This window comes from Macrotis lagotis, chromosome 6 (genome assembly GCF_037893015.1).
Source record: "Macrotis lagotis isolate mMagLag1 chromosome 6, bilby.v1.9.chrom.fasta, whole genome shotgun sequence".
Taxonomy (NCBI): Eukaryota; Metazoa; Chordata; class Mammalia; order Peramelemorphia; family Peramelidae; genus Macrotis; species Macrotis lagotis.
The window spans coordinates 31,786,917-31,814,890 of NC_133663.1; the positions used below are offsets into that span (position 1 = coordinate 31,786,917).

Here is a 27,974-nt window from a genome sequence, read left to right on the forward strand (position 1 = left end):
CATGGAACATAAGGATTCTGGGATATAGAGAGAAATTACTTGCTTGGTCAACGGCGTAAGTGGCTAGCAATGTAAGTGCTAGAGACTGGGCCAACCACTACCTTGCACTGCCTCTTCCCCCAAAGTCTGCAGAGAGCAAGCCCCAGCAGGCCCCACCAAATTGGAAAGGCTGAGAATATGGCACCAGTGATGGACTATTTATATCTACTCCAAGTTAATTTTAATTAATCAGGGAGTTGCCTCCCATGAGCTTTTGCCCCCAATGATGAATTTTGTAAAGGATGAAGAAACTTTTCTATCTTCCAAGGTGGTCAGGTATAGTGGACATTGGATTTGGAAGAAGCATTGGGTTCTTGGATGCCTCCTAACCAGGGGACCAGGGATAATCACTGAAGCTCTTTGTGCCTCTGTTTTCTTACCTGTAAAATGGGAATCCTAATACCTATAGTTCCAACCTCACAGGGTTATTATTCAGGGGTTTCAATGAGATAATATGTTTTGAACTCTAAAAGTTATACATGAGCATCACTGATTAGGATCATTTTCTTCACCAAAAGAAGCCACAAAGAGGAAAGAACAAGACCAGCAGGCAGGAGATGTAGCTCAAGTCTGAATTTTGTGAACTAAATTTCAATTATTACAAAGTCATCTTCCCTCTCTGGACCTCAGTGGCTTAATTTGTGGATAGGGGAATAGATGGTCTCAAAAATTTCTTGCATTTGTGACAGTTGGTCATTTATGACCAGCTTGATACAGGGAAGAAAACAATATATTTGAAGGCAGTTTAAATCCCAGCCTTGACTGGTTTCCATTTGTGTGAGCCTGGATCAGTCACCTAAACCATGGTTCAACAGAGAGACTGCTAGCTCTAAAGCCACAGGATGTGGATTCAAATGCTGATTCTATAGTTTCCTAATGGTGTGACCTTGAATGTCCTCTCGTGACCTGTCTCCTCATCTGTAAAATGATGGGGTTGGCTGGGCTAAAGAGACTCTAAGGGTCAGTCCTTCCTGTTCGAAATCTATGAGCCTTGAAATTATGAAGTTCATTCTACTCATTTATCCCTCGTGTCCAGGAATATTTCTTTCTATTTAACTTGTAAAATTGGCACTGTTTATTCTATCATGTGACAGAGCAATTTTAAAGACCAAGGGAGGGGTGGCTAGGTGGCACAGCGGAAAAAGCACTGGCCCTGGAGTCAGGAATACCTGGGTTCAAATCCCGTCTCAGGCACTTAATAATTACCTAGCTGTGTGGCCTTGAGCAAGCCACTTAACCCCATTTGCCTTGCCAAAACCTTAAAAAAAAAAGACCAAAGGAGACCTCCCAAAAAGTAACAGATGGAGACAAAGGGTTCCTTCCATCCTCTTCTGAGTCCAATTAAGTCTCCATGGCCAGGAAGAAGTAAATATGCAACCTTCAGTTTTACAGCTGGTTCCACTGCCGCCAAAACCCAAATTCCAGTGTCTTTAGGACAGCCTCCTACACTTCCCCAGATCTGGAGCTAAAACCCATCTCAGAGGTTATATGAACTGATCCCTCATTTTACAGATGAAGAAACTGAGGCATACAGAGGTCAACCAACGAATCAAGATTTGAACCGAAGTCCTTTCACTGCAAAGTCAGTTGCTTAACTTTTGTACCTACCACAGCTCAGTTTTACAAATGAGGAAACAGAGCAGTTAAGGGACTTAGGATAACAAAACACCAGAACTAGGATTTGAACCCAGGTTCTCAAATTGAATCAACAGTCATTTATTATGCACCTACTATGTTCCAAGTATGTACTAGATGACCAGGTGCTGGGTTCACAAATACCAAAAAATAGAACAGTCCCCTGAGATTCAGAGTCAATGTCCAACATTCCATTCTACCAAATCAGACAGTGTATATTTGGTCTATTTCCTTGATTTTAAACATATTTGTGTTTATTTATACAATTGCATGACTTCCACTTGGATTCCCAAGGTTCTCATCAGGTCAAGAATGGGATGACCAGGAGACAGGTCAAGAGGAGAAAGAAGCACCATGGCTGAGGCTGGTCTGTCTGGAGAGGCAGCAATGGAGTTTTGCTTATAGAACAACCATTCTCAGGTTTTCTGCTCTGGGATCCCAAGAGATGCCCCTGCAACCTCCCAGATGCCAAATTATCCTTTTCCCCAAAACCCCATAGTCCAGCTTGCAGATGTTCCAGCCCACAAAGGACAGCTGTTCAGTTACCTGACACCCTCAGTCCTTTAAAGGGCCACAGAGACCCAAAAGGAGATAGAAGCTGCCTCATCCTCTTCGTGGAGCTTACAAACAGTTGTACAATTTCAACTATTGGGACTTTGCCAAAATTCCCTAAGCCAGTGAGTCTCCAAGTATGGTCTGGGGACCCACTGTTCTTCTCTCCCCTTCCTCAGGGTTCCTGTCTCAGTCAGCATCATACAGTTTTATGCTTAATTATCCCACAATTGGTGCAATGTGTGAGCTCCTTCTCTCCCCCCCCTTGCCTCCCAAGGAACCAGGGAGTTGTATTAGATTCAACCACAGCACACTGCTAAGGAGATATATAGATAGATAGATAGATAGATAGATAGATAGATAGATAGATAGATAGATAGATAGATAGATAGATAGATAGATAGATAGATATAGATATAGATATAGATATAGATATACACACATACATACATATATGATAAAAGACCAAGGATCCAAGAACATGTTTTGGGTGAGGCTGTTGATAGCTTTAAGTACTTGTAATATGGCCACCATTTTCTTCCCGATATAAAGGTTTTATTTAGAGTTAATAAAAGTTAGGCCTCAACTCTGAAAAGAAAACAGTTTAGCATATTGGATCAACTGCTGGAAGGACTATTGTGAGATACTTGAGTAGTTCAATAGATGGAATGCGAGGTTTGAAGTTGGCAAGCCCAAGGTGTAAATCCGGATTCAGACATTTACAAGCTGTTGACCTTGTGTTAATTTTTCCCAGTTTCAACTTCCTCATCTGTAAAATGGGAGTAATAACAGTAACTATCTCAGAGGGCTGTGTGAGGCTCAAACGGGGTGATATGTTAGAAGTACACGGACTGTGAGTGAGAGCTTTAGTATTGCTCATATCAGTCATCCAGTCGGTCAACAAAGCATTCAGTAAGCATATACAATGGTACTGAGCACCCCGGCTACAAAAGAAAAGCAAAAACACAAATCTGCCCTCAAAGAGCTCTTCGTCTAATGGGAGAAACAACATGCAATCAACTTATCTGGGCAAGCTAGGATAGGATCAGATGGCAGCTAACTTCAAAGAGAAGGCATTCCAAGCAGCCCAGTCTGGGTAGCCTTGGGTAGGTCGCTTCCCTTCTGACTGGACCTCAGAGGCAGCCTTGGAAAAGTGGACATCAAGTCAGGAAGACAAATTCAAATCCTACTCTAAAAACCCACTGTTATGAGGGTTAATATGTCAATTAACTTCTTCAAGCCTCAGTTTCCTTATCTGTAAAGTAGATATAAAAATAACAACCTCAAGTGTGACACATAAAAGTTTGAGAGACTTAATTTCTGGGTAATTAATAATTTCATTAATGATGACAAGTGAATAATTAATGAAAGAATTGGTTATTTGGCCAACTCTCATGAATCATTGGCAAATAATGGTGAACTATTGACTCCTATGCCTTCGGAAAAGGGCATATTACAGAGAGCAATCAACTCTGATTGGTTAACAATTAATGAGAAGAATAAATATTATGAGAGGTGGACCTATTCTAATGAGGCACTGGAGGACATGACTTTGATTATGTCACTTTTACTCCCAGACCCTCCCCCACTGCAACCTAGACAAAACATCTACCCCTCACCCAAGTCAGAGTTGAACACAATGGGATTCCCACTTGGATGGGATCTGGACAAGACTAAGAAGAAAAACTAATCCAAACTCATTATCCACAATGTCTTTCAGATGCTGACTGAATAACTTACAAGGGGCTAATTTCTGAATGAGGAAATATAAAAGGGGCAAAACTTTAGTCCTCATTCAATAATATATGAGAAAAATCATCAGGGTGTATCTTCTGGAGGATTCTTGAGATGAGCCTGCAGCCTTGCAACACCAAGTTAGGTCTGAAAGAGACCTCAGAGGGTAGCAATTCCTAGTCTCATTTGATAGATGAGGAAACTTGAGGTGGCTAGATGAGCACTGGTCCTGGATTCAGGAAGACCCGAGTTCAAATCTAACTTCAGACACTTAATAATTACTTAACTATGTGACCTCGGGCAAGTCACTTAACCCCATTTGCCTTGCAAAAACAAAGAAACAAAGATGAGCAAACTCAAGACCAGGGAGGGGTGAAAATTTGCCCAATACATGGATAGTAAGCAACAGAGCCAAGATTTGAACCTAGTCCTTGAACTTTCGATTCATCACTGTTTCCTTTAATGAATTAGTCAATGGCTAAAGAATGTATTGAGTACTTCAGAAATCTGAACCATATGAATATGGTGAGGTAGGTGGCTGTTTAGTGGACATCTGCCCAGGACTCTAGGAAGTAGATTTTTCCTTTCTACTATTTAATGACTAAGATGACAGTATAGGCCCGAACTGTTGGGAGTATGTTTGGGGTAGCATGGAGACTGATCCTTTTTTGCCTAGTAGACTTTTGATTAATCGAAATTTTTAGAGAAGTGATATAAAGGATGACATGAAAGAAACATGATTGAAAACAGAAGGAAGGCTGGTCACATAAACAAGACCAAGGAAGAACCAAAGAACAGGCCATACACCACAAAGATATGCTCACAGGGTCAAAAGAATTTAAGGATTGCTTCAAGAATACTGGTTGGACTCGTTGGTGGTAAACCTATGGGAAGTCATAAACATGACTTGCATAGGAGAGGCATTCATGGATGGGTTTTTAGCTGCATCCAGAGAGACAATTAGGCACCTATATGGCATGGGTCTAAAGTCAGGAAGACTCATCTTCATGAGTTCAAATCTGGCCTCAGACATGCCCTAGCTGGGTGACCCCGAGCAAGGCATTTAACCCTGTTTGTCTCAGTTTGTCTCAGCTGGAGAAGGAAATGGCAACTCACTCCAATATCTTCGACCAAAAAAACCCCAAGTGGGGTCATCACATGACTGAAACAGCTGAACAACAACCTGGAGACAATACCCAAATCAACAAGATCCTAAATTCATTGGAATACTAGACTACAATTAGCCCCACCCTATACTCTAACCAAAAACAAAACCATCAGCCCATTTGGATCCAAATTTACATTATAATGTAAACCACTTGAGCTAGTGATATTAAGGAACAAAATCTTTCATCTCTACCTGCAGGCCATATTGCCTAGACATCCATTTAGAATGATAAATAGGAGCTAAAAACCTTTTCAGAAAGTTTATTTCATATGGTGACCTACACCAACCATAGCATCCAAGCAAAAAGACAACTTCAGTCAACCTCTTTAATCCTTTTCAATAAACAGTGATTAAATTTCTACAAGTTCCAGAAATAAAGGGAAAGGAAAAGGTCTTTGTCTTCAAGGGGCCTCAATTCTCTGATGAAGATTAGAAAAAGCCAAGTTTATATGTAAAGTGGTTTTTAAAAGTAGAAAAGATGAATAATTGGGAGGTCTCAAGTGGGGGGAGGGCACTTGACCTATTCTCAGAGGGAGGGATTCCTTACTGCAGAGATAAAGAGAGAGAGCTTTCCAATCTGAGGGAACTCCTTTCAGATGATAGTATTTTAGAATCCAAAGGAACCTTAGAGAATATCTCATCTACCTACAAAATGAAACTGAGGTCAACCTAGAAGGAAAGAAATGATTTACAGGAGGTCAGTTTTTTTAAAAAATGGCAGCTCCAAGATAGGAACTTGAGGCTCAGTCCCCTTTTCCACCACTCCAGTTGGTTGATGGTTGCCATGGAACCAACTGGCCAACCAAACCAGAAATACTTGGTGTGGGACTGAAAAAGCCACCTCTCTTTTGATGAGAAACTCCAGGGTTGATTCCCTCTAATCAACAGTAACCCAACTGAGGAAGTTATTTTAATGGGGAAAACAGAGTTGTTTCCTCAAAGCTGATGCAACACCCATTTTGTGAGGCAATGAGATACAACAGGAGACCCTGTTTGCCACAGAGATGAAAAGCAACAGATCCGTGGTCTCAGAGGAGGAAATCTCCCCAAGCATCCCAGCCCCAGCAATGCTCCTGCTGCAGCTGCCAAAGCCCAAGGTACCTTTGACTGCAAGTACACAAATTAAAGAGTGGGGGGAGGGCAGGGGGAGCTGGTAAGGGCTCTAGTTACAGTAACATCAAGGGACACCAAAAGAAAAGGGGGGAAGGGACAGGGAAGGGCTTTGTCCTTTCAATCTGCTCCTCTACCCTTTTGCCCTAAGCATTTTAAGGTGTTGTACAATTTCCTGTTTCCATATTGGACCATTCTTCCTCTTTAGGAGGAGGGAACCCTGGAAATTTTATCTGGGAAGACCTGAGATCATTATCAGGGAAGAAAATTTTTTTTAGTTACACAGCCACTTAAAAGGAGGAGTAGGTGAGCAAGGAGGGACACACACACACACACACAAAAACACATACACACGCATACAAAGAGCAGGTCCTCTCTACAGATTTCCCTTGCCTCATTTTCTGTCCTTTGGGGTAAACAAGATGAAGATTCTTTTCAAATGCACCCCAAATTCTTAGCCCACCTCAACATTCAATGTCTATTCAGCTTCTGAAATAAATACTGTTTCTATGGACCAGTTGCCTGGAGGGGTGATAACCCGAGTGGCCTCTTTCAAAGGCTCCTTCCCCAGAGTCGACACAGAACATCATTAGTCAGACAAAGACGTGTCTGTGTGCTGCCTCGCCTGGCAGCCATCCTAACACTGGAGAATTATTGTCAGTAATAATAACAGCTGCTTGTGCTTGTCTCCTTTGATCCTCCCGTCAAGCAATCCCGTAAAGAAGGTTCTATTATTATCTCCATTTTACAGATGAGGAAATGACAACTGAGACTTTAAGTGTCTAAGGAAGCAGCTAGTAAATGCTTAAGGAAGAATTCGAACTCAGGTCTTCCTGGGTCTAGGATTGGTATCCACTTTTAAGGCCACAGTTCTAGCCACTGTTATACCTGGTTCTCTCATGATGCCTCATGTGAAGGCCGTGGCTCTATCCAATGTTACACCCAGTTGCCCCGTGATGCCTCATGTGACCCTCCATTCCCAACAAGATCTCCCAAATTAAACAAAGCCGCTGTCTGTCAACTGAGGCCTGGCTGCAGGGGAATAAGCCTGTTAGCTGCAGACAACCTGTTAAGACACATATTGGTCATGAGTGGCAGTTCAGGCTATATCCACCTGGTTTAAATCATGAACACAATAACAGATGGCATAATGGAGAGGACAATGAACTTAGGAGAACCCGATTCAAATCCTACCTCAGATCTGACTAGCTTATGACTTTGGACAAGTCACTTGTCTTCCCTGCAAAATGAAGGAGTTCGATTCAGTGGTGTCTAAGATCCCTTCCAGTTTTAAATCTGTTTGATTCTACTGTTTGTAGAATACTCATTTCACAACAGCCCTCTGAAGCAGCTCTTATAAGGATCATTATCCCCCATTTTACAACTGAGGAAGCTGAGGCCCAGGGAGAGAATTACTAGTCCATCACAGCACAACCGGGAAATGCTAAAGTCAGGGTTAAGACCAAGCTCTCTTGACTCAATTCCCGAAATAACAAGGGGTGAAAGAGAGTGGGTTGCACCCATAATCACAAAGATGTGATTTAAAATTTTGCCTTTAAAAGATACTCATTATAGGTGGCACAATGGAAAGAGCACTGGCCCTGGAGTGAGGAGTACCTGAGTTCAAATCCCACCTCAGGCACTTAATTAATAATTACCTAGTGTGTGGCCTTGGGCAAGTCACTTAATCCCATTTGTCTTGCAAAAACCTAAAAAAAAATACTCATTTCCCTAGATCTTAACCTGCCTGGGTCTCAGTTTCCTCATTTGTAAAACTAGGGCCTTGGGCTGGATCAGGGTTTCTTAACCTAGTGGCCATGAATATGTCATTTTAAAAATATATTTTTGGTCATTGTATTTATTTCAACATAAATTGGTTTTTTTTTTTTTGCAATTCTGTGTTTTCAATTTTGTGTGTGTACAGACATTATTCTGAGAAGGGATCTAACACATTCAAAAAAGTTAACATCCTAGACTAGCCACTCTCTGAGAACTTTTCTATCTTTAGATCTTTGGTGCTATGATCTTGAATCAGTCTTTTACCAATTCTATGACATCAGGCAAGTCACTGGAGGTCTATGGACCTCAGTTTTCTCATCTGTAAAAATGGGGGGGGTGAGCTGGATCACCTCAAAGGATCTTGAAGCCCTAAATCTATGATCCATAAGTTAACTTACTCTTCTCTCAAACACAGGACACATGGCTGTAATTAGGTTTCTAAGTTGATGGTTTCCCAAGACAAAGTCTTGGCCCCTGACCTTAGAGAGCGCTCTTGGAGCCTCAGACACAAAAGGAACTTGTCATCTAGTTGATTTCCAAGGGGATGTCATCGAAAGCATTTGGGTTGAGACAACCAAGTCTTTGAAATCAGGAAAACCAGACCTCAGTGAGCCAAGTAAGCAAACCTCCTTGGCTTGGTCTGTAGGTTCCCAATGGCCCCCCTCTCTTTCTGATTCTCAGGAGCAATAGGTCCCAAGATTTCTGCCCTTCACTAATGAAACAAGCATATAGGAACACCATGGTGCAAATTTTCTGAAGGTTGAAAGAATGGTCAGCCTTTCTTTTAAGCTGAGGTAAAGAATTAAAATCTGGACTCCATAAAAACAGTGAGAAGGCATCAAGGAAAGGCAGGAAATTCACATCAGGTAGAAAGATCTTGGATCAGCCATGAGTAAGGGGTTGAGGGCCTTGGAGTAAATTGACTGCTGGGGGAAAGCCAGGCTAGGCAAAAATGTCACTAAATTATAGTCAAATGTCTTGGATTTTTCTAGTCTTCCTACATACATTTAATTAGTTAATGATTGCAAATACTTTGAAGATGAAAAAGTGTGCTATAAATACCTGATACTATTAATATATTTATTGAAAACACACACACACACACACACACACATATATTGAGTTGCACAGAAACCCAACAAATGTGATTACTGTCAAAGTGAAAAGTTTACTTTGGTATTTTTAAGCTATCATGGGACCCATCAAGGAAACAGCCTCCAAGAGCTCTTTCCAAATGGAAGATCCTATGATTCCCTGAAAATACCAGATCCCTACTATAGTTTCATTTTAGATCAAATCCTTTCACTTAGGAAAAACATAAAAGGCAAGTTGGAGTGCACTTGGACAAATCACATCTCCTGTTTCCAGATACTAATTTCAGATGGATCTTCAGTTTCCCTATATGATGGGTCCTTAATCTCTACATAATAAACCAAAGAAAGGAATAAGTGGGGTGAGGGAGAAAACTACTGTTTAAAATACCTGCTCTTTAGCTGTCTCTTATATTATTGTTAAGATAGCAATAAGAATTGAACTCAGGATTTCAATGATGTAGGGAAATCCCAAGTGAGGAAATTCCCTTCCCTAATGCAGTAGCACACCTTCTTTGCCATTTATAGTCTCAGAGAATTTCCTGAGGAGTCCTGAGAAGTGAAGGGATGCTCAAGGTCACATGGTCACTATGAGTCAGAGATGGGACTTAAGCCCAGTTCCTTATGGCTTTGTGTCCAAATTCACAACTCTGTCTATCATTTTATTGCAATAAAAATTATAATAGTCAGCCCATATTTTTTATCATCAACATTCTTCCAAAAGTATCAAGTGGCTACAATATAGAACATTACAGTCTCCAAAGAAATAAAGTTGAAGATTATGACCCAAGTGAAAGCATATTACAAATAATAAATCACGTAGTTGAAAGAGAGGGAAGAATGTCATCAAAAATGTATGGGTGGAAAAATAAATGGGCTAGTCACAGAGCGAGAATGAGGGATGCCCGGTGGAAAACCCATGTGCATCACTGGTATCCTTGTGATGTCAAGAGAAAATGAAGAAGGCTCTCCCAGCACACTGGGGGAAATACTGATCCTTCCCCAGTGCACTCTAGAAAGAGTCCTGAAAGGACAGACAGAATTGGATGGATTGTGATCGCCATCATGAGCCCATGGATCCCTTTGAGTATTGGCATCATAGTCTTAGCTGCTACCATAACAGTGAATGCATACGGTGCCAAAAAGTTTTCAAAATACTCTCCATATATTCCCTTTTCTAATCTCAAAACAGCTGTTTAAGGAAAAAAGCTCCACCGATTGGGTGTATACTTCTTGAGGAAGGAAACACAAAAACACCCCTTCTATAATTGTCTCCCCAGATTACAGAACAGCTAGCAAGTGTTGGGAGCCAGGGATACATGAGCTTGCCCACTAGGTCTTCCAGTCTAGTTGGAAGAAGAAATTAACTTAGGGCTCAAAAGATGCTTGAAGAACAATACCAGAAACTTGTTTTAGTCCCATTTTACAGAGAATGAAACTGAGGTAATTGGGGGGCTCAGTACCTTGTCCAGGATCACACAGTTATTAAGTGTTTGAGGCGGGATTTGAACATTTTCTGATTGCAGACCCATTTCACTCTAGTCACTGAACCACCTAGTTGCCAATCCCCTTGAGGAACTCTTTAAAACTCTTTGGATGTAGAACAATTACCAGATCTACACAAATGGGAGGAATCTTCTTATTCAATGCCATCTCCAACAGGCCTTCCCCAACTCTCTCCATTCTCCCAGAAGTACATGATATACAATAGGCACTTAACAAATCGCTCTGGAGTGAGATCAATCACTAAGCTTCTATTAAGCACCTACTATGTGCTCATCATTATGTAGAATCTAATGTAAAAGCAACTTCAAATTACTGAGTAGATCTTGGTCCTTACAGATATTAGTAAATGCAACGGGATGAGTCTCCTTTAAAAGTTCATTTTTTGTACATTTAGAAATTTTTATGATCCTTCATGAACTGTGACCAATATGGGACCCTCAGTAGAAATCAAATCCCATAATTGCCGATAGCAGGTTCACATCTAATCCCCTATAACAGGATTAATTTGGTGCATCCAGAAAATTAGAAAATGCCATACAATGACTTTCCCACCATTCCTTGGGATGGGTAAAGGGAAGGAAGCTTGGTATAATTCATACTCTGCAGCCGCACAATTCACATTAGTTTTTCACAAAATCCTAGGAACATTTACCTTCACTTCAAAGGGAAAATGTAATGTGGCTTTTCTCCCCCCTCCTGATCTTGGTCTGAATTATTTGAGCTACATTTGCATGTAGGTCACATGCAGAAAGGGTATTTAGTTAGTTAATGATTGCAAGTACTTTGAAGATGAAAAAGTGTGCTATAAATACCTGATACTATTAATATATTTATTTAAACCACAGTTTACAACTAACATTTACAGTTGACTCCACCCATGGAGTTTACTATAATATTTGATAATTGGCAGCTAAAACCTCTTTAGGGTAGAAATGATCAAACTCTTTCCCTATATAGCTCTGAACCATTACCTTCTACAAGTATAATTTACATGCATGTGAAGTGTGGGTTAGGGTTATAAAATCAAGTCAACCAGAGAACCGAGATACCTTGAGGCAAAACACCAAGATGGATAGGCTTTGCTTCCCTCCTTGGGTTTTTTTGGTCACCCTGCCGTTTTTTTGGTCAACCTGCAAAGTCTTCTTACAACTTTAATTCTAAGATCCCATGATCCTCTACAAAGTCTTGTGTAAACTTAGTAGTGCAAAATAAATGTCAGTTATTATCATCCACATCTAAGAAGCACCAGGCTTATAGGCTTCTACCGTCCCAGCCATGAACCTCTTATGCCCAAGTACCTCAAAAGTACCAAGACCTAGGGCAGGCACTCTGGATGAATATTTACCTTTTAACCTTAGCATGTAGTAGGCACTTAATAATTGTTTGTTGAATGAACCAATCAAAAAAGATTTACTAAGGGAATGGGAAAGGGAGGAAAAAAAAGAATTTATGTAAAACCAAACTATGTTTCAGATGTTTTTAAAATATTATCTCATTTTATCCTGCTGTTATTATCCCCTTTTAACTGCTTAAGAAACTAAAGCATATAGAGGTTAAGTGACTTGACCAAGGTCACACAAATAGTTAATGTCTGAGACTAGGCTTGACTTCAGGTCTTCCAGATTGTAGACCAAGTGTTCTATCCAGTACTTCCTCCAGTTGCCTCAGGATTTACTATTTTCCAGGTTCTACAAAGCATATACAAAGGAAAAGAAAATCTCCCCTCAGTGAGATTACAACCTAAGGGATTAGACAATGAATACATAGATTGATTGAAAAAGGTAACAAGCTAAACAGAAATGACCTTGGCCGAGGAGAATCCAGACCTTTAAGAAGCTCCTTCTATTAGACAATCAGATCAATGTTAAGATACTCCCTCAGCTGAAATTTGGCTTCATTGTGTCTTTGAAGAAGATCTGACTGAAAACCACTGTTCTATTCATCTTTCTAAGGACATTTCACTTAATAAATTAATAAATGAGATATTTGTAAAATACTTTGCAAACCCTGTGCTAGGCAGATATCAGCGATCATTGTCACTGTTAAAAAGCAGGAAAACTGGGATCCCCAATACACAAGTCTTCCACTCTCAGAAAATGAAAAATAAAATTTAAATTTTTTCCTATTTAGGTCCTTGAAGAAAAATTAAAATTAGAAATCATAAATTCCATACCCTTCAAAGGAATTAAAGGCAGAAAGAGCACCATGGACAAAATATTCATAGAAACAGTTTCCTAAGAGTAAAAAAATAAAGCTAGGAAAAATGGCAAATCAAATTATTGTATCTGACTGTACTGAAAGACTTCTGTCCTAGAAGAAATGAGAAATATGGGTAATCTAGAAAAGTACAAGAAGACTTGTGTGAACTGATGCAGAAAAAAACAGTAGAAAATATGCCCAGTGACTAAAATAAACAGAAAAAAAATGAATGACATATAATTATATTGACCTAAAGTCTGACACTGAGAAGAGTTGAGTTGTTTGTTTTCTCCCTAATTAGACTGTATTTTCCTTGAAGGCAATGACTATCTTTTGCCTTTCTTTGGATTCTCAGACCATAACAGTGTAAACATTTAATAAATGCTTGCTGATCAATTGGAATATTTGGATATAACTTCTGTGTGGTTTGCAGAATTTTTTTTTCTCCTCTCTTTAAATCTTTGTAATAGCAGATGATTCACTGGGTAGGGGAGATGGAAAAGATATCTTTAGAAATAAAGGTGCTAGAAAAAAACAGTAATCAATAAAAAAATAAGATTTTTAAAAATCACTGCTCATCGTAAAACTGCTTAAAATTCTAGATTTTTGAAGCTGCTTATGGAAAAAAGCTTATATCTCTGGGCTACCAACGCTTAAGCTAATTGGCTAATTAAGCTTTTTTTTAAAAAAATATCACAAGGAAGAAAGAGAGTAAGTTGTGGTGTTTGAAAGTTGTTCCCAAGAGATTTAGAGTTATTTTTAAATAATTCCTAGAAGTCCAAGCCTTCTGGGTAATGTGTGAATCACTGGGGAAAAAAATCTGGCATTTGGGGTCCCAAAGCTAGATCCCAGAAAGGTCCTGTAATGATTTTCACTTAAATTGACTCCTTTGGATGATACACCAGGTTAATCAAGGATGGACCTCTGGGGTTTCCATGAGGACAAAGAACTGGCTGGTCCTCTCATTGACCCACCCTGAACCTTCTTGGCAGACTTGCAGAGGGCAAGCCAGATGGGCCAGGTAGTCTTGACACAGGCACACCATCACGTGACTTCCCCAAGTCTACTTATTCCCTGGATGTAAACATATCAGAACAATTTAAATTAGAACAGGGTCTCTATAGAATTGTTGATCCTACCCTATGAAGCTTGGACTGTGGCTCTCTCTCTACCAGGGCTCTCTACTCTGTATATGCATACAAACATATGTGTTTATATGAATATACATATATAACTGTATCAAATATATATTTATCCCACAGTATTCTACATTCACTCAAATGGTTAGATAGATACACACACACACACACACACACACACAGACAATACATTCTGGTTCAATTTATTTCCTGTATAGTAAAACCTAATTGCAATAATAGATTTTAATGATAAACTGGGAACCATTGCCCATTTTACAAGTATCTTTTGTTCACTGAGAAAGATGAAAAATAAAACCCTCTCCAAATTTGGTCTAACCCAGAAAGTAAGGAAAAAAGAACTGCATGGGGGTGGGGAGGAACAGGGTATCAGGAGTAACATTTCACTCACCATGATATATATGAAGCTAGGCTAAGTGTCACAGTGGATAGAATCAAGAAGACCCATTTTTGTGAGTTCAAATTTGAGCTCAGACATTTACAAGCTGTATCACCCCTTAGGCAGTCACTTCATCATGTTTGCCTCAGCTTCCTCAACTGTAAAATAAGCTGGAGAAGGAAAAGGCAAACCATTCTAGTATCTTTGACAAGAAAACCTCAAATGGGATCATCAAGAGTCAGACATGACCGAAAAACTAATGATATGAAAGAAAGAAGTGACTGACAGGAAATCACTAGTCAACACAGGACAAAGAGGTAACTTCTACACTAGTGGAAAGTGTATTAGAGTTGATGTCAGAGGGTTTGGGCTCAAATCTCAGTTCTAATCCTTATTCCTGGTAAGACCTAAGGCAGGTAACTTACCTAAAATGCAAGCTATTATTAATACGTATGCTCCTTATTCTCACACACACCTCCAAATTAACCAGTCTCTAAATCTCTGTAGACGTCGACTCCAGATCTTCTTTCATCTTTCCTTTTCTATATAGTCCATAATATTCAAAGCTCATGCTCTTGTTACTTTTTCCTTCATAGTTGATGTCCCCACATCCACCATCCTCCCTCTCTAATCCATCCTCCTTGTGGCTGCCAAATTGAAATTCCTAAAGTGCAGGTCTGACTGGAAAATTAATGCTTGTTTCGAAGTAATAGACAAAGGCCTCGTAGGCTTGAAATGAGCTCTAAAAGGAGTTCCGAATTTGATGAAGGAGTATATGTTTCAGGCATGGAAGAAGAACCAATGCAAAAGAAAAGGGACAAGACATGGAATGCTGTATAAAGGGAAGGTTGATTGTGGCTGGAATGTGGACTAAGTGAAAGGGAGTCTTGTGTCATTAGCTTAGAAAGGTAAGCTGGAGCCAGACAACCCAAGGCCAAACAGAGTAGTCAGTATTTTTATCTTAAAATAATAATGAACCATTAGAACTTTTTGAAAAGGAAGTGATCTGGGTAAACTTGGGCTTTAGATAAACCAACTGGCAGTAGTACAGAGAAAATAGATCTCTGTGACATTCCCCAGTGCAGTCAGACTAGATTAAAATCTAACTAGGAAATAATTCTTGTTGTGTTTGTTCAATCATTTCAGTCCTGTCCCAATTCTTTGTAATTCCATTTATTCTCTTGGTAAAGATTGGGGTGATTTGCCATTCCCTTCTCCAGTTCTTTTGACACGTGAAGAAACTGAGACAAACAGGGTAAAGTGACTGGCCCAGGGTCACTCAGCTAGTAAATGTCTGAGACCAGATTCAAATTCACAAAGATGAGTCCTCCTGACTCTGGGTCCAATATCCTATTCACTATACCACCTAGCTATCCCAGCAAATATTTAGTAGAGGAAACTGAGGTACAGGGAGATTACCTAAAGTTACAATTACTTGGCAGAAAGATCTCAGAGACCATCCAAACCAATCACCTCCATTTTACTGAAGAAACTGAGGCCCAGAGAAATAGAGAGTTTCACCCAAGGGAAGCTCATGAGAAGAGCTGGGAATTAAATCAAGGTCTCCTGGCTCTAAATGCAGAGTTCTTTCCACTACACTGATAAATTAAATGAGTATAAAATAAAGATATTGCTGGATCCAACTACATCAGTCTGCTCAATACTGCCAAACTTCCAATCTCATTGATTAAAAAAAACAGTCATTATAAATAAAGAGCTATTGAAAATTCTTTCTTTCCTTCAATCAGTCCCATGGAAACTAACAGGCCTTCTATTGGGCTTCATCCAGAGACAAGTTAGTCCATCTCGGCACTTATCTCCAGAGTCCACCATCTTATAGAATCAAAGTTCACCTTTTAAATTAAGTACCAGATATATGCTGAAAGTCTCAGTATTTTTTTAAAATGATGTAAAAGTATATTTTGTTCACATATCCATTGAAGAGCTCACCATCCTTGCAATCACCTAGGTTCATAACTTTAGAGTTGCTTCCTCTAATTAGATACTCAGTCTTGCCAAGTCTACCTCCAAAAGATCTTTCAAATCTGTCTCTTCTCTCTACTCCCACAGTCACTCCTCAACAACTCTTGATTAGACCAATACAGCAAGCCTTTCATTTTATTCCTGGTTTGCAATCTTTCCTCCAAACTATCCTCTGCATAGCTGCCAAGATTGTTTTCTTAAAACAAGTTTGATTGAGTCATTCCCTTGCTCAAGAAGGAGCAGTGGCTCCCTATTGACTCAGATAGTCTATAAATTCCTCATTTTGGTATTTTAATGCCCTTCACAATCTGACCCTGGCCTCATTAATCCCCTTCCCCAGGCAAGCTGCCAGTCTACTTTCCCTTCCTGATCTTTGCCTCCCAGGACTATCTTCAGTCATCCTGATTTCTATCTGGTTACTAGACCCAGATGGCACCTGGAGGAGAAAGTGAGGTTAAAAATTTTACTCAGCCCTCTCTCACTTAAGACCAATTCACTTGCATGCCACCATGCCAAGGTCTTCTTCAAGAATGAAGGACAAACAACAATTAGTGTAGCCTATCTTCCTGACAGCCTTATGCTGGCAATACACAGACAGCATTTCTCCCTCTACTCCTTTAAAAAAAACCTTAATCCCTCAGATCATGTGCTATCTCCCATGGGGGAGTCTCTCCCGAACCCCTTGGTTGTTCCTACTCTCTCCTTCCATAACATTACTATGCTATGTATATAAGCTTGTATGTTCAATCCATCCAGTAGAATTCAACAAGTGGGAAGTTAATGAATGTTTATTGTATTGGTTCAAATAATTTCAAGCATGTCATTTAAAAACAACAATAATACACTCCAAACTAGAAATATCAAAAATAAATCATCTACTATATTGGGAATTTTCAGTCCCATTCAATTGAGGTAATATTTGTAAAGCACTTAGCACAGAGTGCATAATTAATTAGCACATGGGTGTTTAATAAATGAGCATTCCCTTCCCATCTCTATTCAAAAATATGCTTCTGAAGGACTTAATAATAGGCCAGGCATTGGGCCTTCCTAGAGGAGAGATAATAATTATTCTCAACATTCTAGAGTTTAGAAGATCCTTCAGAAACTATCTAGTTCATCTGCCCTTCCCCCCATTTATTTTATGGTTGAAAACACTGAAGCCCTGGGAGATTAGAAAGTCAATCACATATGTAATCAGGATCAAAGGTAACATTTGAACCCAAGTTAGAAACAGTGTTCTTTCCACTAAACCATGAGATCTTTCAGTTTTACCAAATCCTGGAGATAGGGTAGTATAGTAGAAAACATTTGGCTCTGACATAAAATGACATGGGTTCAAATCCAACCTTTGGCCTTATCTGTTTGACCTTGAACAAGTCACAAATCTGGGCTTCAATTTCCTCATTTGAAATAAAGAAGAGGGGGAGCAGCTAGGTGGCGTGGTGGATGAAGCACCGGCCCCGGAGTCAGGAGTACCTGGGTTCAAATCTGGTCTCAGACACTTAATAATCACCTAGCTGTGTGGCCTTGGGAAAGCCACTTAACCCCATTTGCCTTGCAAAAAAAAAAAAACTTAAAAAAAAAGAAAGAAGAGGCTGGATCAGATGAGGTGGTCTCAGGCTATAAATCTAGTACCCTACCAGACTAAAAATTATAATCCTGAGTCTATAGGAAATAAGGCTCAACCCTCACAGCCATCCCAGACTAGATATTTAAAGACACTGGGGGCTGCATTTTGCTGTGACTTCCTGCTCCCACCCAAAATAAGATAAAGCAGGGCTCTAATCAGTCAAGTAACAAATAAAATTTAACCCTGGGGGGGCTAGGTGGTGTAGTGGATAAAGCATGGGCCCTGAAGTCAGGAGTACCTGGGTTCAAATCTGGTCTCAGATTACCTAGCTGTGTGGCCTTGGGCAAGCCACTTAACTCCATTTGCCTTGCAAAAACCTAAAAAAAAAAAAATTAAAATTTAACCCTAAGGTTCAATTCAGAAATTTAACAAGGATTTTGTCATTCAGCTCTGAGGTTTCTAGGCACAGATACTGCAGTGATCTGCCGTTTCCTTCTGCAGCTCATTTTACAAATAAGAAAACTGAGGCAAACAGGATGAAGTGACTTGCCTAGAGTCACACAACTACTAAGTGTCTGGGATTGGATTTGAACTCAGGAAGATGAGTCTTCCTGATTCCAAGCCCAGTGTTGTATAAGGCAAGACACCCTATCTACTGCATCACCTGGCTGCCCATGTTACATCTGGGCAATTCTGGCTATCTTCAAGAAGTCTACTAAGTTTCTAGTTGGTTTGACTCAGAAACAGAATGGAGAAACAAAGGAAAAATTAAAAAAAATTCTACTCTCAAGGAGTTATATTTCATTGTAAAATATACTCACAATGTTTCAAAAGAACCCTCAATTTGGAATGAAAGAAACCCAAGCAGCTTATTCTCTCATCTTCCTGAGCTCAAATCTGGCCTCAGATACTAGTTTTGTAATCCTGGGCAAGTCACAGTTTTCTCATCTGTAAAATCAACTGTAGAAGGAAAGGACAAACTATTCCAGTATCTCTGTCAAGAAAACCCCCAAAAAGGAGTTACAAAAAGTCAGACACAACTGAAACAACTAAATTAAAAAATTTTGCCCCCATTTCCTATTTTGGGATATTTCCTGTACAGGTAATGCTTACTCTAGCCCTGATAAAAGTAGACTATAATATATGTTTGTGTGTGTGTGTGTGTGTGTGTGTGTGTGTGTGTGTTTATTTTGGCATGCATTTGTGAATCTATCAAGGCAAAGAACTCCTAATATGGAAACTTCCTCCACAGATACAGATCTGCCACTCCCATCTGGATGGTTGGAAGAAACACTGAACAGGGAAGCTGTGCCTCCCACCCTAGGTTATATGATCATTGTGGATCAGAGGTCATACTGGAATCCTGGTCTTCTGAATTCTGAGATCAGCTACTCCACCCCATTGACATTTTGTTTCTAGCCATGCAAGAACACATCCATACATATGCAAACATGTATAAATACATAGATATCCCACAATGATGTTTGTCCTTTTCTCAAAAAAAAAAAAAAACCCATGACATGGGGGAGGTGATGCCATTACAAGCACATAAATTGGATTTGAGTCAGAGAGTGCCATGCTAAGACACCAGTATCAATTTCTCTTCCAGACTCTTTTGGATTCAGGGACCAGATGTGAATCAGGACAACTGAAGATAACCCAGAATGTCAGGGAATCAGGGTTAAGTGACTTATCTAAGATCACACAGCTGTCTGAAGGAGGACTTGAACTTAGGTCCTTCTAACTTCGGAGCTTGCATTGGAGCCACTCCACCATCAATGAATTGTGTCTGTACAAGATCTGTACTCTGGCTAGAAAGTAGCTAAATTCTAAGATAAAAATGTGTGTGTGTGTGTGTGTGTGTGTGTGTGTGTGTGTACCCACACAAGATTATAAAGTTTAGAGGGAGTTTGGGATCTTCTAATCCAACCTCATCTTTTCTGGTTGAGAGAATTCAGGTCAGAAAATGGAGAAATTGGCCCAAAATTATCTAGCTAATAAATACTAAAACCAAGGATTGTCCTTGAAGAGTTTTTCTTCTATGTCCATAGCTTTCATGGGTTATCTGTGATTATTCTAAGAGCATCCTATGGGTATATTTTTTAAAGATTTCATTTTTTATAATCTGTAGCAATTCAGTCTTCACCCACCAAGTCCTCGGCCATCAAGTCAAATAAATGGTAGATGGCCCATACCATACTTCCATTCTGGAAATGTTTAACAAATTTTAATTCACTTAAACATTTTGAGGAAATTCAAGACACTCCTTTAAGAAAACTTGTAACAACTTTGGATACAAAATTTCAGGCTGGGAAGTGAATAAGAAAACAATCTACAGCTGATAAAGGAAGGAAAAGATTAGAGTAAGAATTTCTGCAACATTTGTCTAAATTTCAACCCGCCACCACTATCTCCAAGGCAGATTCTATTTCTACACTCCAAATAAAATTTCATTCTGAAGGCATCACTGGAATTTTCTCAGTTTCATCTGAGTCTGATGGGATCCTCCTATGATCCATCAGCAAGATAGAAGGCTCCAACTTAGTGCAAGATCATCTTTCTTGTTTTGGGGGGTTTTTTTAGGGTTGTTTTTTTTTTTTGCAAGGCAATGGGGTTAAGTGGCTTGCCCACAAGGTCACACAGCTAGGTAATTAGTAAGTGTCTGAGGCTGGATTTGAACTCAGGTCCTTGACTCCAGGGCCAGTGCTCTATCCACTGCACCACCTAGCTGCCCCAAGGTCATCTTTCACACTCAAGTCTTCACCATTCGCCTTCCAAATACTGCATTAGGTACTATTACTTACTACTGGTGAGCAGTGACTACGTATACTCAATGATCAAAGCTCAGTTCCTGCTTTAGACCCTGAGTCACTAAAGGGGGAGGCTGGCCAGACAAGGAGTCTATAGATTTCTGATTTCAGGTCAGAGACAGGGAAGAACTGAACATCACAGACAAACAAAGGACCAAATAGATAAGAAAGCAAGAAAATTGGAGATTATCATGGAAAGGCCATGTTGGAGATTCATCCTTAAAAAATGCCCTGTGGTCTCCTAAATGAGTCATAATGCATCATGGTGCAAGGTAACCTACCTATCCTTTTGTGCCAAAGACTCCACTGGTTAAAAAGAAATCCTTAACAGGGTTATGCATGGGATGTGTATGTTGCTACTTAGATATTCCGATAATGACCAGAATAACCCACTATGTTATTAGACTAGGTCAGAGGATTGCAAGAAAAGACTTTTCACGCCGTATCATTTTTATGATGAAAATTTGATAAAAGATCATTCTGTTAATTTATGATCAGTCACCTTAATAATGCCATTGCTGCCCACATTCTAAAACTATCTGAAATAAGGACACGTTCAAAGTGTCTAGACTCACTGAATTCATTGAACAATATTGAATAAAAATGTCTGATAGTTGATTGACTGAAAAGAGAATTAGTTTTGGAGACAGGAGACTTGTGTTCAAACTCTAGGGTGGGATTCCTTTCACTTAAGATTCCTCATCTGTAAAATGGGAGAAGACTAGAGTCAATGCTCTTTAAATCCTCATTCATTCTAAATTCTATGAGCTCTGAAAATGGGCTTGTTAACAAATGAAAAAAATGAAATCTCAATTAGACCATCTATTTATTCACTGGAATCTCTGGATTTTAATGTTCCCTCTCCCCTATAGAATGGGAAGCACCAGGGTATAGAAAATGTAATAGTGAATTTAGGATCAGGGTACCTGAGTTCAAATCCTCCCTGTTCCATTTTTATCTCTCTGACCATGAATTGTTGTTCAGGCATGTCCAACTATTTGTGATAGCCTAGGGGATTTTCTTGGCAAAGATACCATAGTGGTTTGCCATTTCCTTTTTTTTTCTTTCAGTTCATTTTATAGATGATGAAATTGAGGCAAACAGGGTCAAGTGCCATGCTCATGGTCACATAACTAGTGAGTCTGAGGTCACATTTGCACTGGGTCTTCCTAACTCCAGGTCTGGAAGTGAGCTACCTAGCTGCCTTTATGTGACCTTAGGTAGGCTATTTTTAACTTTCTAGGACTCAGTTCCTTCCTGTAAAATGAGAGACATGGTCCAAATTACCTTTAAGGTCTCTTCCTAGGAAAATGAAGGGGACCAGATGACCTCTAAGAACTTTCCCAGTTCTAAAACACAGGATTCTAATCCTTTTTTCTAATTACTTTAGCCTCACCTCCATTGAAACATCCAAAAAAAAAGGATATTTTACCACTGCACTGTTTCTATCTCATTTGAATAAGTCATAGCTGACTTTCAAACAGTACCTTCACAATTGCAAATTATTTTGCAAGCATTTTTTCATTTGAGCTTTGTCACCATCCTGTGAGAAAAACACTCCCATTTGAAATTTGAGTAAAAAAACAAAAACAAAAGCAAAAACAAAAAAAAAATAACAAGGGAAATAACCTTCTAATACTAGTAAGTATTGGAGGCAAGATTTAAATCCAAATTCTTCTAACTCCTCTAGTTCAGGAGTTCTATCCCTTTTATTATGCTGATCTCTGTATTTTGACTACCCCAGCACCCTCCATCACTAAAAGAAACATAAAAGCAGAATAGACTTCTAATTTAATAATGGTTCAGAAAGATTTGAGGGAAGGGGAAGTCAAGATGATGAGCCTGTGATTTCCACTGACATAAGGAATCTCACTCTCCTCCAAAGCCAATGGGCACAAGTTCTACAAAATATAGTATCAAGCCATAGTCAATGGGAGATTCAGTGAGCTGTCCAAGGTCTCACTGTCAAAATGAATCAAACTCGGGACTTGATCTCACAGTGTTCATCCCACTACACCATGCTGCCCCCCCCACTTTAAATAACAACCATAACACCTTAGATCTACATTGGTCTTTAGAACTTTCAAATCATTCTCATTATCTGATAATCTCCTCAAAAGCCTGGTGAGAAGCAGACAAGACAGATTTACAGATAAGGAATATGAGACACAGAGAGACTTGCCCAGAGTCAACACAGTCAGCAGGGAGACTACTGAACCATTTTGGCTCAGGTTTCTAGGGTCACAGATTTAAAGCTAGGAAATTCTTTTGAGGCTTTCTAGTCTAAACTCATTTTAAAGATGAGGGAACTGAGGCCCAAGATATAGGTAACTTGAATTCAGATTCTCTGCTTCCCAATGGCCTGATATTCATTCATTTATTCCACAGATGGTCATATTAATGGTAGTAGAGCCACCTTTAAAATCTTGGGGCCTGTATTTGTTGATATATTCTTTCCAGAAAAGAGTCTGATCATCTTTAACATATAAGCAGGCCAAAAACAAATTCTTTCTAATGTGATATAATCAAGGTTTATTTGAAACCTAGATTTTAATATGTAAACTGGTTTTCTGGGTCTTGTCAATCTATACATAGACATACACATACAGGACATAAATATAATACAATATGTGTAGACAAGTATATATTATCCACTATGCCTTATCTACAAAAAGGTGAACAATATAGATGTGTCTATAAGACATGCGCGTGTGCGCACACACACACACACACACACAGATACATAACACTTCCAAAAAACACACATAGACTGCTGGGAGGATGAGCTACAAAACCATAGTTCCCTAGAGATTTCTAAGAGAACCACACTTCATTCACCTGCTTATAAGAAGAGGATGGGTCAAGACATGCTTTTAGGGTCAGACTGAGTGCTGAGATTTCACATATGATCACCTGAAATCAGGTGTTTTTTCCTTTTCCAATGATTGTAATTTCAATCACCTTGTCAAATTACTCCTCTGTCAATTCTACTCAAGTTGATTCAAACTCATTCACTTTGGGTTATGGAAAGGAAATAGTACTTTACATTGAGAGACCTAAAGGATCATCCAGCCTGCTCCCCCTACCTATTTGTGACCTTTGTTGACCTCTCTGAAACTCAGTTTCCTGTCCTGTTTAAATAAAGGGGGGGGGGGGATGATCTCCAAGGTCCCTTTTGACTCTAATGTTCTAAGAAACCACGATAATTTCTCATTCTATTTGAGACCCTCGTGACCTCCACCAATCAATGACAGATATGTTGGGCATAGCAGATCCATCTCTTAACTCAATAGGAATCTTCTTCTCTCACTTAGAAACCATCAAAATGCTGCATAATGTAAATGATAGTAGCTGTAAGAGGTTTCTCGTTTAAATTATGCATTGTTACTATTTTGGGAGAATTCAGACACAGTTCCAGTCTGGGAACGCCAGCTGAGGACAATATGGAGCCAAGAGGAGAAGGATGAAGGGCTCTCACAGAAAGGACTGGGCACTGTGCATCTGGTCCCCTCCCAGAGCTGGGTACAGGTCTCTACACATTATCCATGATGCAAATCCTAGGGGCCCTGAAGCATCTGGGGACTGGCAGTACTGCAGGCAAATCATCCTGAGAGCCCCTGACCTTGGCAGACTTCAGGGGACTCCACCATGGCCCTGCTTTTCTGACAGTCTAATAACAAACCAGGAAGACTCCACCTCTCCTCATCTGGGAAGGCGAGGATGATTTTGATTCCTGAAGAACCTGGAGATGTCATTTAGCCTTTCAATCCCTCTTTCTCACCAAGAGCTTCCCTGGTGACCCCATAGGAATCATTCCAGCTTGGGGGTGATTTGGCAACTTGGCTCTGCTTAAGCAGACTCCTCTCTAGCCAGTCCTCCTTCCTCCCAGCTCGCCTCCCTGAGGCTTTGCCATCTTTCCTCCCCACCCTGGCCTGGCAGGATGCCAGAGGAGGAATACACAGAACAGTCAGCCCCAGGCTTCCTGGTCACTTTTAATCTAGAATCCAAACTGGTCATTCTATAGAATACGGGGAATGAGCGGCAGCTAGCAAGAATGTGACTACAGATAGCATCATGCCAGCCCTACCCACTGGTTATGGCTGCTGGTAAGGTAGCTCTGGGTTTCTTCAAATTAGACACAGGATTGTGCCAACCTCCCAGAAAGGTCTGAATTCCCTTCAGCTGAAAAATCACCCAAGCTCTCCCTCCACAGGGAAGTGTTTGGGATCACTCTCCTAAGGGAAGTGGCACATGTGTTCCCATTGTTCCAGCCCCGATACCCGGTTCACATTTTCTTCTCACCTTGGGCTGCTCAGCTGCCACCACGCACTCTCCTACAGCCACACTACTCAAGATACCAAAAGTAGGGCAGAGGAAAAAGCTGCATTTTTATAAAGCCCCAAAACATCAAAAAAGCCCTCATACTAAAAAGCTGCTCATTCACTCACTCACTGCCTCAGAGTCCCTCAGCTCTGCTGAGATGGCCATCAGAGGCTGGCCCAGCCGAATGTGGCATCACCAGGGCAAGGGCTCCCCAAACCCTCCTAGTGAAAAGGTGAATGAGCTCCTCCCCCACCCCCAGCCGCGTCTGAAAGGCCAACAATCTGCCTGTTTCTTCAGGCTTCTAGCTGTCAGTCACTGACCCCTTGCGCCCTCCCCCCCAAATTAGAAGGGAAAGTTGGGGGAGGAGAGATAGAGGCAGAGAGAGACAAAGACAGAGACAGAGAGACACAGAGAGAGATGATTCAAGTGAGTGGTTATTCCAAGAAAATGTGCCAAGATTTTCTCCATCACAGTAATAGCTCTCCAAAATATAGGAAAAGAGAGGGAGGATTTAATTCAGGCTCCTAGAGATAAAGAAATCCTCCCCTCCCCCCAAAAAAGATTTAGCACCCAAAAAATACCAGGCATTGTCCCCCGCCAGAGTGGATGTGGAGGCATTTGGGAGCCTGCACCTGCCCATTCAGTTTCCCTGACCCTGGTCACCTCAGATACAGGGAAATGCTATTTTTCTTGGCTGCAAAGCTAATGAGCATTTCTGCCATTGGCCCCCAATCTTCTCCTCCTTCTCCTTTAAAGTCCTCCACCCCCATCCAGTTTTCCAGTAGGCAGCATTTCATTAAAATGGCAAGAAAATAAATCCCCTTAGCTACAAGGGGTGGGGGTGGGGGAAGGAGGGAGAAAAGAAACCAGCCTGGCCGCCTCGGGGTGCTCAGAACCTGGGGAGGCAGCAAGATGGATCCTATCTTGGGGAGGTCTTGGGCCATCCAGAGAATGGCCAGCTGAGTGAGTTTCCCAAGAAGGTGAATTGGACACACACACACACACACACACACACACACACACACACACACACACACACACACAGAAGCATTTGTTCTTCCTCTTTGCTTGTCTCCGAACTGAAATATCAATGGACTCAGACCAGCAGGCTGAGCTAAGGCGGAGTTAAAAGCATAAATAAAGGGTCTGGGGGAGGGGGAGTCCTCAGGAAGCCCCCCAAGAGTGCCCTAGGGGAAGCCAAACAGGGAGCAGGGCTGGGAGGGCGAGGCAGGAGGAAGTGATTGGAGGCACAAGTCGGGCAGAGCTGCCCTAAGCCCTTCCCGGGTGACACCCGAGGCTCGCGGAGGTCAGACTGCAGGTAGGGGAAACTGAGGGAGGGGTTGCTTGGGGTCCCGGACCCGTCCTTGGATGCCAGATGCAGAAGGGTCCGCAAGCTCCCTGGCACACTGCCTCGGAAGGGTTGGAGCCTTCTTGGAAGGCTGAATACTATTGTATTCTCGCCCGAGGGAAATTCATCCGATGCCCGCCAGGAGTGGGCATCGGGGGCAGGTGGCATCCGGCGGTCCTCACGCAGGGAGACGGGAGGGCGAGCCGGGTCTTGTCCCCACAGCCCCAGTGCCAAAGGTAATCGGTGGTGTGAGACAGACAGACAGACACACACACACACACACACACACACACACACACACACGCACGCACACGCTCACGCGCGCACACACCCCACGCACCCCGGGCTTCTCCCTTGGCGAGCATCAGCCCCCACCCGGAGGACCCCAGGCTCCCCATCCATCCAATCCGCCCAGCGCGGAGCGCACCCGCCGCCGGGTCCCTCCACAGCCCCCGCCCCGCGCCCCCTCCACAGCCCCCCAGCTCTCCGGCCCCGGCCCTCCCCGCGCCCCCCGCCCCCCGCCGCGGCCCCCCGGAGGAGGGAGGCGCCCCGGGGCCGAGCTCACCCTCAGAGCCGAGAGGTCGATCTCGTCCAGGCTGCGAGCCGGGGAGTCGCTCGCCATGTTGGCTCCTGCGCCGGGCAGCCGGAGCCCCGGGCGCCCCGCCGTGCCCGAGAGGCCCCCCTGGCCCTAGGGCCGGGCCGTCCGCATGCGGGCGGGGGGCTGAGGGGGGAGGGGAGGAGGGGGCGGCTGCCCCTGCCGCCGCTGCCGCCGCCGCTGCCCCTGCCCCTGCCCCTGCCGCCGCTGTGCCCGCTGCTGCTGCCGCCGCCGCCGCGGCTGAGGCTGAGGCTGAGCGCCCGGGTGGCAGCGCGGCTAAGGGAGCCCAGGCTGCGGGGGCGGATTTAAATGGGCCATGCCACCCGGCCCGGCGGGGAGGGCCGCAGGGGCTGTGCCAATGAGCCGCCTCGGCTCCGCGCCCGGGGGGGCTGCCCAGCGCAGCTTCCTGGGAGGAGTGAGGAGGGAAAGGAGAGACGGGGGGAGGGGAGCGAGGGAGGGGAGAGGGGAGGGGAGAGGGGAGGGGAGAGAGGGAGGGGAGAGGGGAGGGAGAGACTCAGAGACAGAGACACCGAGGCAGAGGCAGAAACAAGACAAAAAGACCAAGACAGCGAGAGAGAGAGAGAGAGACAGAGACAGAGACAGAGACAGAGAGACAGAGACAGAGAGAGAGAGACAGAGAGAGACAGAGACAAAGAAATGGAGGAAAAGAGACAGAGATAGAGAGACAGAGACTCGGAGACAGAGACAGAGATAGACAAAGAAGCAGAAACAAGACAGAGAGAGAGAGAAACAGGGACAGAGACAGAAAGAGAGATAAAGAGAGATAAAGGGAGGAAAAGAGACAGAGACTCAGAGACAGAGAAAGACGGAGAGACAGAGACAGGGAAATAGAGAGAAACAAAGAGGTAGTGAGAGAGAGAGAGGTGTAAGGGAGAGAGACAAAGACAGAGAAGGGGAGGAAGAAAGAGATGGAGAGGAGGAAGAGAGAGGGACACAGAGACAGAGAGAAGGAAGGAAGAGGGAGATAGAGAG

At 42.0% G+C, this 27,974-nt stretch overlaps 1 protein-coding gene across 1 annotated transcript in view; it reads right to left on the reverse strand.

Annotated features, from left to right (window-relative positions):
- The window catches only part of TNIK (TRAF2 and NCK interacting kinase), a 397,128-nt gene extending 369,970 nt beyond the window's left edge, over positions 1 to 27,158 (reverse strand). The window contains exon 1 of the mRNA XM_074190918.1: positions 26,952 to 27,158. Within this exon, the coding sequence (XP_074047019.1) occupies positions 26,952 to 27,008 (57 nt within the window). The 5' untranslated portion in view covers positions 27,009 to 27,158. The remainder of the gene's footprint in view (positions 1 to 26,951) is intronic.
- Between the last annotated feature and the right edge of the window lie 816 nt (positions 27,159 to 27,974).